Source organism: Vombatus ursinus, unplaced genomic scaffold (genome assembly GCF_900497805.2).
Source record: "Vombatus ursinus unplaced genomic scaffold, bare-nosed wombat genome assembly UNPS02010284.1, whole genome shotgun sequence".
In the NCBI taxonomy this organism is placed as follows: Eukaryota; Metazoa; Chordata; class Mammalia; order Diprotodontia; family Vombatidae; genus Vombatus; species Vombatus ursinus.
The window spans coordinates 772,454-783,540 of NW_020950062.1; the positions used below are offsets into that span (position 1 = coordinate 772,454).

The 11,087-nt window shown below is 46.3% G+C and overlaps 1 protein-coding gene across 8 annotated transcripts in view; it reads right to left on the bottom strand.

Annotated features, from left to right (window-relative positions):
- Nucleotides 1-10,760, bottom strand: part of FAM83A (family with sequence similarity 83 member A) — a 47,782-nt gene extending 37,022 nt beyond the window's left edge. For 4 of the 8 annotated variants that reach the window (XM_027853999.1, XM_027853995.1, XM_027853996.1 and 1 more), the window contains exon 1: nt 10,003-10,759. In XM_027853999.1, the coding sequence (XP_027709800.1) occupies nt 10,003-10,482 (480 nt within the window). In that variant the 5' untranslated portion in view covers nt 10,483-10,759. Of the gene's footprint in view, nt 1-10,002 lie in introns of all 8 variants that reach the window. The other 4 variants (XM_027853992.1, XM_027853993.1, XM_027853997.1 and 1 more) reach the window with 2 other exon arrangements.
- Nucleotides 10,761-11,087: the final 327 nt, after the last annotated feature.

The window sequence follows — 11,087 nt, forward strand, 5'->3', positions numbered from 1 at the left end:
ACACACACACACACACACACACACACACACACACACACACACACACATATATACATACAAAGCAAGCTCTATACAGATTAAATAGGAAAGAATTAACAAAGGGAAGGCACTGGAATTCAGGGGAATTGGGAAGAGCTTCCTGTAGAAGGTGGAATTTTAGTTGGGACTTGAAGGAAGCCAGGGAGATCAATACTCAGAGGGAAAGCATTGCAGGCATGGGGGACAGCTAGACAGAATGCCTGGAGCCCAGAGATGAAATGTCTTATTCCATGGAACAGCCGGGAGGTCAGTGTCACTGGATCGAAGAGAATGGGTAGAGGAGGAAGGTGTAAGAAGTCTGGAAAGGGAGGAGGGGCCTAGAATGCCGGACAATTTTTATATTTGATCGTGGAGGCGATAGGGAGTCACTGTTTATTGAATGGGGGTAGGGAGCGGGAGAATGACGTGGTTAGACTAGACCTGCACTTCAGGAAAATCACTTTGGTGGCTAAATGTATTGAAATGGGGAGAGGCTTAGATTGTGAGCTCCTTGAGGGCAGGGACAGACTTTATCCCCATTTCTTAGCATAGTGCCTGGCACATAGTACGTGCTTAATAAATATGGATTGATTGACTGATTGCATACATTTTGTATGTACTTATCTGTATTTGTGTTTCCCCTTAGTTACGGTTGGGGGGAGGGGAGGAGGGCAAGAAGCTCCTTGAGAGCCGAGACGGTTTTATTCTTCTCTTAGCACCATGCCTGACACATAGTAGGGGTTTAATAAATGCTTGTTGAATTGAATCAAATTGAATTTTGGTCTTAGCTCCGCTATTAATTGTGTGATGTTGGGCAGGTCTTCTAGCATCTCCATCTATAAAGTGGGATATTAGACTTGCCCTAAACATACGGTAGAATTGTTGCACACAGGAAAAGGACATCTCCATAGCTAGCATTTATATAGCATTTTGTTTGCAAAGTGCTTTACCAATATTATCTCATTTGATCCTCACAATAATCCTAGGAAGTAGGTGTTATGATTGTCCCCATTTTACAGATGAGAAAACTGAGGCTAAGAGAAGGTAAGTGACTTGCCCAAGGTCACATATCTGATGTCTGAGGCAGGATTTGAACTTGGGTCTGCTGGGACTCCAGGTCCAGCACACCACCTAGCCAACTAAAAATGCTGCCTCTATTTAGAATGCTTCATGATTGGGGCAGCTAGGTGGCACAGTGGATAGAGCACTGCCCATTGAGTCAGGAGAACCTGAGTTCAAATCCAGCCTCAGACACTTGACACTAGCTGTGTGACCTTGGCCAAGTCACTTTAACCCCATTGCCTATTAAAAAAAAAAAAGAAAATAGAATACTTCATGGTTTCCATTAAATACTTGTTTCCCAACAGTCTGGGGAGGTAGGGAATACAAGTTTTATTATTTCTCTTTTGCTGAAAAGGAAACAAACTCAGAGAAATGAAGAAATGAATTGGTTAAAGTTACCCCGGTTATGTCAGAGGCAGATTAGGAGGTTGCTGGGTAGAGTGCTAGGCTTCAGTCAGAGAGACCTGAGTTCAAATCCTCCTGCCTCAGATATTTTACTTAACCCTGGTCTGCCTCACTTTCCTCGTCTGCAAAACAGAGATAAACTATCCCCTCCCAGAGTTTTTGGTGAGGATCAAATGAGATAATATATGTACAATAAGAGCTTTGTGAACCTTAGAGGTATATAAATGCTCTTTTTCAAATTCAGGGCTTCTGACTCCAAGGATCACTATGCCGTGCTCCCTGTCGATGTAGGCAAAGGCATTTTTAAAAAGTTATAACTTCTTCGTTTTACATAGGCTCATTGTGTCCATACAACTAAAATGATGGTGACTTTTAATTAACATTACTCAAGAATAGGTGTGAATACTCCCCCAGTGATATCACCCAAACACGTTCACCTGATGGAGGTTGTTGGGAAGGAGATCTTGGCAACACCAGTAGACCCAAGGACATATACATGGACATAGGCAGACAGAAGACACCTAGTGAAGATAGACTAGTTCAAAATTAAACAAATTGATGATGTGGTAACTAGTGAATTGAGGAGGAAGAAGTTTTAATTCTGTGCAGGAGAGGAGAGGTAGGTGACTTGAAGTAACACTTAGCCCACACCACCAGTGCTGCAGTGGATAGAACCTGGAGCATGGAATCGGGAAGACCTATGTTCAAATTGAGCCTCAGACACTCACTGGGTGACCCTGGGCAAGTCATTTAACTTCAGTTGCTTTATCAGTAAAATGGGAATAAAAATAGCACCTACTTCCTAGGGTTATGAGTATCAAATGAGATAAGATTTGCAAATCTTAAAGCGCCGTAGTATTTAAAATAGCTATTATGGAAGTCTCTGCAATGTGAGCTGGACTTACCTGGGAGAAGGCTTTGGGAGGTGGATGGGTGACAGTTTGTTGCCAGATAACCAACCACAAAAGCACCACCGTTATGGGACACATCGGACCCCAAACTGAAGACTCCCCAGCTACCTTCCTGAATTTGACTTCCTTGTTATGCCAGAAACGGATTCATTGGCTGCTTCTAGAGGGACCAGAAGTGGCCGCGTTTGTCTAAGTCTGAAGAGGCACTGCCAAATGCCACCTGAGACAATTGCTGATGCCCCTCTACCACTCCACACCCTCTCCAGCCCCTCCGGAGCTCCTCCTTTTCACCCTCCCTTTCTCTTCTCCCGTTCTCTCTTTTGCTTATCCTCCAATTTTCTTCCTCTTGTTTTGGGGCATGTTTTTCACTGGAACTGCTCTAATGTCTCTGCAGGTGTCAGTGTCAAAAGTGAAAAGCGTGTCAGAAGGCAGGGACATAGAATAGAGGATAGACCATACGTACAGGGAGGGGCAAAGGGGCAGAACTCACTCTAACACAGGCAAGGATACGTTGGTAGGCACACACAGAATGACACCAAGACACAATCTGTAGAGATTAATATACAGGCAAAAGGACACGGAAAGATGAGACAGACACACAGGTATCTGAAGGACTCATATAGAAATAATCATGACTCAACTTGCCTTCTCCCATTGGTGAGTTATTCTCAGAACCTCCATTTTGAGGAAGAGCCCAAGACAGCCATTCTTCATTCTCTGTACTTCATCACCATACGTAGCTCTAGTGTTTACCTTTTCCTCTTCCACCCTTCCCTTCTCCCCCCAACACCATCCCAACCCTCTCCTCCCCTTTTTAGCTCCCTTTTATGTTGTCTTCCCCTACTATATTAGGTCCTTGAGACACCTTTTTTTGTCTCTGTATTTGTATCCTTAGCACTTAGCACAGTGCCTGGCATCTAGTAGCTATTTAATAAATGCTGAATGACATTCAGAAAAGGGACCTTTCAGTGTCACTTTTCAGAAACGGGACTAGACTTGTTTTGCTTGATACTAGAGGAAAGAAGAGTAATGGGTTGAAGTTGAGAAGAGATGAATTCAGGCTTAAATTAGGAAAAAACTTCCTAACCAATGGCGCTATCCCAAAGTGTGATGGGGCAGCCTTAGGAGGTAGGGAGGGAGTTGTCCCTTACTGGAACTGTTCAAGGAAAGATTGGATGACCACTTGTTGAGGATATTGAAGGGAAATCTCTTCAGGTAGGGGTTAGACTAGATATGAACTTCTTTTCAACTCTGAGGTTCTGGGATTCTATGATACAGACAGAGGAATGAAATAGATACCTGTACAATGTGCATACACAGAGCTATGAATGGACACACACACACACACACACACACACACACACACACACAGATCAACATCAGAAAGGGGGCTGCATCTCTGCAGAGACCAAAGAGAGACCAGAAAAACACTTCATCTGTGGACTCTGCTTCCTGAGATCTCCTGCCTTTTCAGAGGCCTCTGTCTAATGCTCCTCATGGAGAGAGCTAATGCCCTTCAGGAGAAGCCATTCTGGCCAGTGGGAAAGAGGGCAGGATTTTAACCAAAACTCATTTCCAGTTCTGCCACTTAACTATCAATCAACAAGCAAGTATCAAGCACCCACTTTTGTGTCCCCCACTGTGCCAGGTATTGGGGGCACAAGGACAATAATGAAAGTCTGTGTAACTTCGAGGAGTTGACATTTCATGGGGGAGATGATAGGTTCAAATGTGAGAGACAAAATAGATAAAAATAAATACCACATGATTAGGGTGGGAAGAGGGGAGGATGGCACTGACAGCCAGAGGATCAGGAAAGTCCTCAGGAGTAAAGTGTTGATTCTAAGAGGCAGAGATGAAGCAGGAGGGCATTCCAACCTTGGGGAATTCTCAGGGCAAAGACATGTAAGGAACAGCAAGAAGGTCATTTTTGGCTGGACTGTGGAGTGAGGGAAAGGGAGTTAATGTACAGGGTGTCCTAAAAATCTTTAACCCATTAAAGCTTAAAACAGCACTGAGACTTTTGGGACACCCTGTAAAATAGAGTTGAAAAGGTAGGTTGGGGCCAAATTTCGAAGGACATTAAAAACTACACAGTGTGTTTTTTTTTGTTGTTCAGTCATTTCAGTCGTGTCCAACACTCTGTGACCCCCATTGAGGTTTTCTTGGCTAGGATACTGGAGTGGTTTTCCATTTCTTTAGTTCATCTTACAGATAAGGAAACTGAGGCAAACAGAGTTAAGTGACTTGCCCAGGGTCATATAGGTCTTAAGGGTTTGAGGCTGGATTTGAACTCAGGTCTTCCTAACTCCAGGCCCCCAAGTCACTTAACCCTGATTGCCTAGCAAAAACAAAGGGAAACAAACAAACGAAAAAAAAACCACAAAAAACCCCCATGTAATTGGGAGAAAAATATAATTTAAAAAATAAAAATGAAAATTCTCATTATTATGGCCCACACACCCTTGAATCAGCTGGTATTACTGAGGCCAAAGAGGTGCGGTACTTCAAACCAGGTAGGAGGCTCAGGATATGTGTGTGTTCTTTTTACTTCCCAGGAATTTCCCCATGGAACCTTGCCCCACCGGCACTTTGGGGAGCCTGCTCTTCTGTGAGCATCGGGGCTGGCCGGCTTTGCGTTCTGGTCATTGGTGTGGATGGCACAGAAACGGTCGCTCCTTGGGGGCTGAACAGACTTTCGTAAGATTGCATTAGTTCACTCCGAAGCATTTTGTAACCCTCCTGGCTGAGCCGCCCTTGGGCAGTTGGCCCGGGGCCCGATGCCAGCTCAGCAATGCTCAGTGGCTATGACAAGAGAAGGCTGGTTCCAGGACATTTTTCCGCTCATGACTGCGCCCTCCCTGTCACCGGAGGTCCTGCTTCCTGTCGTCAAGTCAACAAGCATTTATTAAGTGCCTGCTGTGAGCCAGGCATTCTGCTAAGAGCTGGGGATACAAAGAAAGGCAAAAAGACAGACCCTGCCGCCCAGGAGCTCCCGGTCTTAAGGGAGAACACGGCATGCAAGCAGCTCTGCAGAAATCAGATAGCTCCCGGATGAGTTGGGGGCAGTCTCAATGAGGAGGCATTAAGATGAAGGCAGCCTGGGAAAAGCGGACTGCAGAAGGTGGGGCTTTAGCTGAGGCTGGAAGGAAGCCTAGAAATGGGGAGGGAGAGCGTTCCGGCCATGGGGAGACCGCCGCGGAAAACTCCCGGAGCCGGGAGATGGAGGCATAGCCAGGAGGCCGGTCGGTGTGTCTGTGTTACAGAGTACGTGCGGGCTGGGGGCTGGGGGAACTGTGTAAGAAGACTGGAAAAACAGGAAGGTCTGTGGTAGGGGTAGCATTATCCGGGGCAAGTTCGGGGGCAAAATCACGGGGGCACTTTGGGTCAGAGAAGGGCCCCTTCTGCGGGGAAGGGTCCTGCTGTCCGCAGGTGCCTCCTCAGAGGTCTTCCCAGGTGGCAGAAAGTTCCCTTTTGCTGGAAGGGGTAAGGGAGGGGGATTAAGGGCTTTATGAGTGACTGGTGTTGATACCATGATACCAAAAGCACTCGGAGCACAATACGGATGACACGTTTCTAGACCGTTCTAGGATGTTGGCCGTGGTAGAGTGGAATGAGCCAAGCCTGGGAATCAGGATCAAACCTGGCCTCTGGTTCTGTGACCCGGAGCAAGTCACACTCTAACTCCTGACTGGGCATTTCATGTGCCCGGGATGTTCTCCCCCCTCATCGCTTCCTTTTGGTTTCCCTGACTTCCTTGACATCCCAGCTAAAATTCCCTCTCGTAAGAGAAGCCTGTTCTGATCCTTCCCTCTGAGGCTGTCTCCGATTTATTCGGTAAGTCTCGAGTGTACATAGATGTTTGCAGATCATCGCCCAGTTATACTGTGAGCTCCCTGAGGGCAGGGACTATCTTTTGCCTCTTTTCGTATCCCCAGGACTTCACACAGGGCCTGGCCCATAACAGGCGCTCTGGCTGTGAGCTGCAGAGAAGGCACATCGGTGCAGAGTTTCCTCACCTGGGAATTCCCTACACTGATGAAGTCACATATCCCAGCCCCTGTGCCCTGTCCCTGTTCACAGAATTAAAGATTTGGAAGGACCTTCAGAAGCCACCAGGTCTAACCTGGACAAGAATTACCTCTACAACATTCCCCCAAAGTGGCCGACTGGTCTCCATTTGAACACCTCCAGTGATAGGCCACCACAGAGATTTAGAGCTAGAAAGTCATCCACTCTAATCTCATCCTACAGACCAGAAACTGAGATCTAGATAGGTAAAGAGACTTGCCTAGGGTAATGTTCACTTGGAGTCAGGAAGGCATGGGTTCAAATTCTATCTGAGACACTAACTGTGCACCCTGTAAAAGCAAGCTAATTAATTTACTGGAGCCTCAGTTTCCTCATCTGTAAATGGGGATAATAATAGCACCTTATCAATGGATCAACAAGAATTTATCAAGAATTGAGAGCTGGGGATGGGGCAGCTAGGAGGCACTGTGGATAGAGTGCTGGACCTGGAATCAGGAAGACTCATCTTCATGAGTTCAAATCTGGCCTCATAAACTTGCTAGCTGTGTGACCCTGGGTAAGTCATTTAACCTTGTTTGCCTCAGTTTCCTCATTTGTAAAATGAGCTCCAAACCACTCCATTATCTTTGCCAAGAAAACCCCAAATGGGGTCATGAAGAGTTGGGTGTGGCTGAAAACAACTGAACAACAGAAAGAACTGGGGATAGAAAGGACAAAACAATCCCTGCCATTAAGGAGCTTGGCACATACAAGATACATGCAGAGTAAAGTAGGTGGAAAACAACCTTAGAGGGGAAGATTCTAGGAACTGGAGGTTGGCGGCTATAGGGGAGAGAGACCAGGGAAAGCTCACTGAGAAGTGTGGCCTTGCCTGGAATCTTGGCAGGGTTGTTGTGAGGATTGAATTTCATCATTTATGTAAAATGATTTGCAAGCCTTAAAGTGTGATTATTAATTAGCAGAGCCAGTGTTCAAAGCCAGGTCCTTGGACTCCAAATCCAGTCCGCTAAATCCTTCTACTGAGCCTAGGGCTTCCTAAGGTACGTCTCTCATCATCACTCACAGTGCCACAAGATTTTTAGTTCCCATTTTACAGATGAGGAAACTGAGCCCCTGAAAGGTTAAAGCACTTGGTCAAGGTCATACAAGAAAGTCAGGGACAGAGCCGGAGCTCAAACCTCTTAACTCCCTGTCCAGACTCTCCCAAATACACCATTCGCATTGTGTTCATCTATCAGCACCGAATCATGTGGTCACAGAAACATAAAACACAGTTGAGATAAATTGTGGTTCCTTCGGTGAAAAGCCAAAGAACCCCCCAGGTCCCCTAAGCCGGCTTCTCCAATAGCAAACTACATAGCACTTTAAGGTTTGCAAAGCCCGACTAGCAACCTTCTGATGTAGGTACTCCAGGTATTAGCCCCATTTTACAGATGAGAAAACTGAAGGACCTGAGAGTTTCAAATATTTGCCTAAGACTGACCTCAGCACAGAAACCAATTTGCAAAGACCTGTGTAAGGGACAAAGCAGCGTGTCTTCTTCCCGTGAGTTACTCTAAACCACATTCAAACATTTAAAAGGTGGGGCTCAGACCAAATGATTTCTAAGGCTCCTTTCAGCTCTAAAAGCAAATTGTATGCCAATTTTAGCAGAGACAGACAAAAGACAAAAGGCAGAGAGAAAGGCAAAAAAAAAAAAAAGATGCAGAATGATCCATCCTCTCTAATGAGGACAAACATATTTCATGAATGGACACCAGAGTCATAGTCGGTATAGATTTATGTGGAAGGACAACAATCAATAAACATTTGCTAAGCACCTACTTCGTATGTGCCAGGCACTGTGCTGAGTGCTGGGGATACAAAAAGAAGCAAAAGACAGTCCCTGCCCTCAGGGAGCTTACACTCTTGTAAGCTCTATCTCTGTCACTTTCACCACAGACAGGATGTCAGAGCACTGGGCGAGGAGCACAGCTGGCCCCGACAGTGATGTCCTGTGATTTGAGAGGGATGACTTTTCTTATGTGATTTCCCCCACTGCCTATCATGGTGTCTGAAATGCCACCATCAGAGTAGTTATTCTTCTGGGTCTTCAAAGGGTTTAGTATATGTATATGTATATGTACATGTATGTGTACATGTGCATACATATGTCTGTACACATGTATGTGTGTGTACAAATATATATAAATACTAGCTAATGTTTCTGTGAAGGTGGACAAAGTACTCTGAATCACCTCTTTTCATCCTCACAAAGACCCCCTGAGGTAAGCATCACAAGTATTAATAGCCCTATTTTGAAGGAAACTGAGGCTAGGGAAGTAAGGTGAACTTGCTCAAGGTTGGATACCTAATAATAATAATAGCTAGCATTTATATAGTACTTTAGGATTTGCAAAGCACTTTACAAATGCTACCTCATTTGGGCCTCACGACAATGCTGGGAAATGGGTACTATTATTATCCCTGTTCTATAGAGGGGGAAGCTGAGGTCCGGAGAAGTTAAATGAATTGCCCGGGGTCACACAGCCGGCCTATGACAGAGAAGACGCTTGAACCCGGGTCTTCTGGGATCCAAGACCACTCTCAGAGCCCAGCAACAATTTGGGGGAATGTAGGCTTTGGATTGGCTAAGTTGGGGGTGACTTAAAATGATAATAATTTTTCTAATCTGAGTCTCTAGTGTGCTGTCCTGAAAAAGAATCATTTACAGATGAGAAAACTGAAGGACCTGAGAGTTTCAAATATTTGCCCTGAGAGAGAGTTTCACTGCAGGTTTTGTTACTTAGTAGGTATATGACCTTAATTTCTCTGTGACTTAGTTTCCTCATCTGTAAAACAGATCTCTAAGGTGCCTCCCCTCCCTGCCAGTTTCAAATCCTATGAGCTGTAAATCAGAGAGCCTCGGCTTCCTGTTGTACAATGGAAAGAACATTGGATTTGGCATCAGAGGACCTGGGTTAGAATTCTGCCTCGGTCACTTACTATCTGTGTGACCCTGGGCAAGTCACTTCCCCTAGGTCCTTAGCTCCTGCCTGGGCTCTGTTACCTCCAAGGTCCCTTCCAGGCCTAAATCAAGCACCTCCCTCACAGGGCTGCTGTGAGGGTCAAATGGTATAATATGTGTAAAGTACTTCGTGAGCATCAAAAGCACTACACAGTATCTGTCGTGATATTCTTTTATTGCTGCCTCGCTAAGCAAAGGGAGGCACCTGAGCTAATCAATCAATTAAGACCAATTAAACTACTGCCTACTGTGTACCAGGCACAGGAGACTAAAAAAATAGAATGAAAAGGAAACTGCTCCTGCCCTTGAGGAGCTTACACTTTATCAGGTCGGGAAAACAGCTACAGTCGTCACACACCAAGTTGAACCGATAGAAAGAAGTTGAGGCTCCAGGGCTCCTCAGAGTCCAGTGTGAAATGTACCTGGACAGGTGTTCTAAGCCCCAGCTCCATGCCCCGTCCCTGCTCTCCCCCTCCCCCTCCCCTTCCCCTGTACACACACACATTCTGGAGAGAACAAAGGCCTGACCCCCTTGTGTCAAGCAGACCCAGGTGGCCCCCTCTCTACCTGACTGGTCTTGCTGATGCATCGGCGGATGAGGTCCCTGATATTGTTGTGCTTGTCTGTCTGGAAGTACACGGTAGCGCTGGATTTCTCCTTCAGGTAAGGCTTCTGGGCCTCACTCCAGCTCTGTGGCAGGGCCGGCTCACTGCCCTCAGATAGCATGGGGAAATAGGTGCCAGACTGGAGAGAACTGGAGTCATTCACTTTGAGGCCCAGCTCTCCCTCCACGGGGGCTTCCTTGGAGTAATAGGGCTCCTTGGCATTCTCCTGAATATACTGGGCTTCCACAGAGGACAGGAAGTCTACCTCCCCCTCTTTGCTCAAGGCATTCTGGTATGACTCCAGGCCGCCATCCAGAAGGGCGTCCATGGCCAACCTGGCACTTTCATTGTGACTGAAATCCACCTTGGTCAGCCGGCTCCATTGGTTCTTGACCTCTTGGAGGCGTTTCTTGATCTTGCCTATGGTTCTCGACCTGTGCATTCTTCTAACCTGGAGGAGGCTTTTCCCCAAAAGGCTGAAGGTTGGACAAAGAAAACTGAAGCTCTCCAGCCTGGTCCCATGCAAAGAGAGTTCTGGAGCTCACTATGGGGGCCAGGCAGGATCAGGCAGGAGAGGAGGAAGAAAAGGAGAGGCTGAAAATTAGCGTGTATGTGTGCCCTGGGAGCAGACAACCTTCCCGGGGCTTGTCGGTGAGTGTACTGACACACAGCCCTCTCACACACAGGTCCAGGAAGTGAATTTAGCAATGCATTTAAACAATGCTCCAGATAGATCATAAATCTGGAGCCAAGTGATTTCCTTATCTGCAAATAAAGGGCATACACCTTACCCGGCGGGCAAAGGGGTGAATCTGTCTTCATTTCTCTGTCAGAGTTAGTAATGGAATGATTTCCTCTCCTCCCCCTCATTCCTCCAAAGTTGCAGCAAGTTCTGTTTTCAAACTCTATTGCACAACTTGTCTGACAATCTCTGAGTCCAGAGCCCCAGGGTCTTTGTTACAAACCCAGCTGTCACTCACAGGTATTAATGGACCGCTGAATGGCCTGATTCATTGGACAGTCAGTAGATGTTTATTAAGTGCCCAT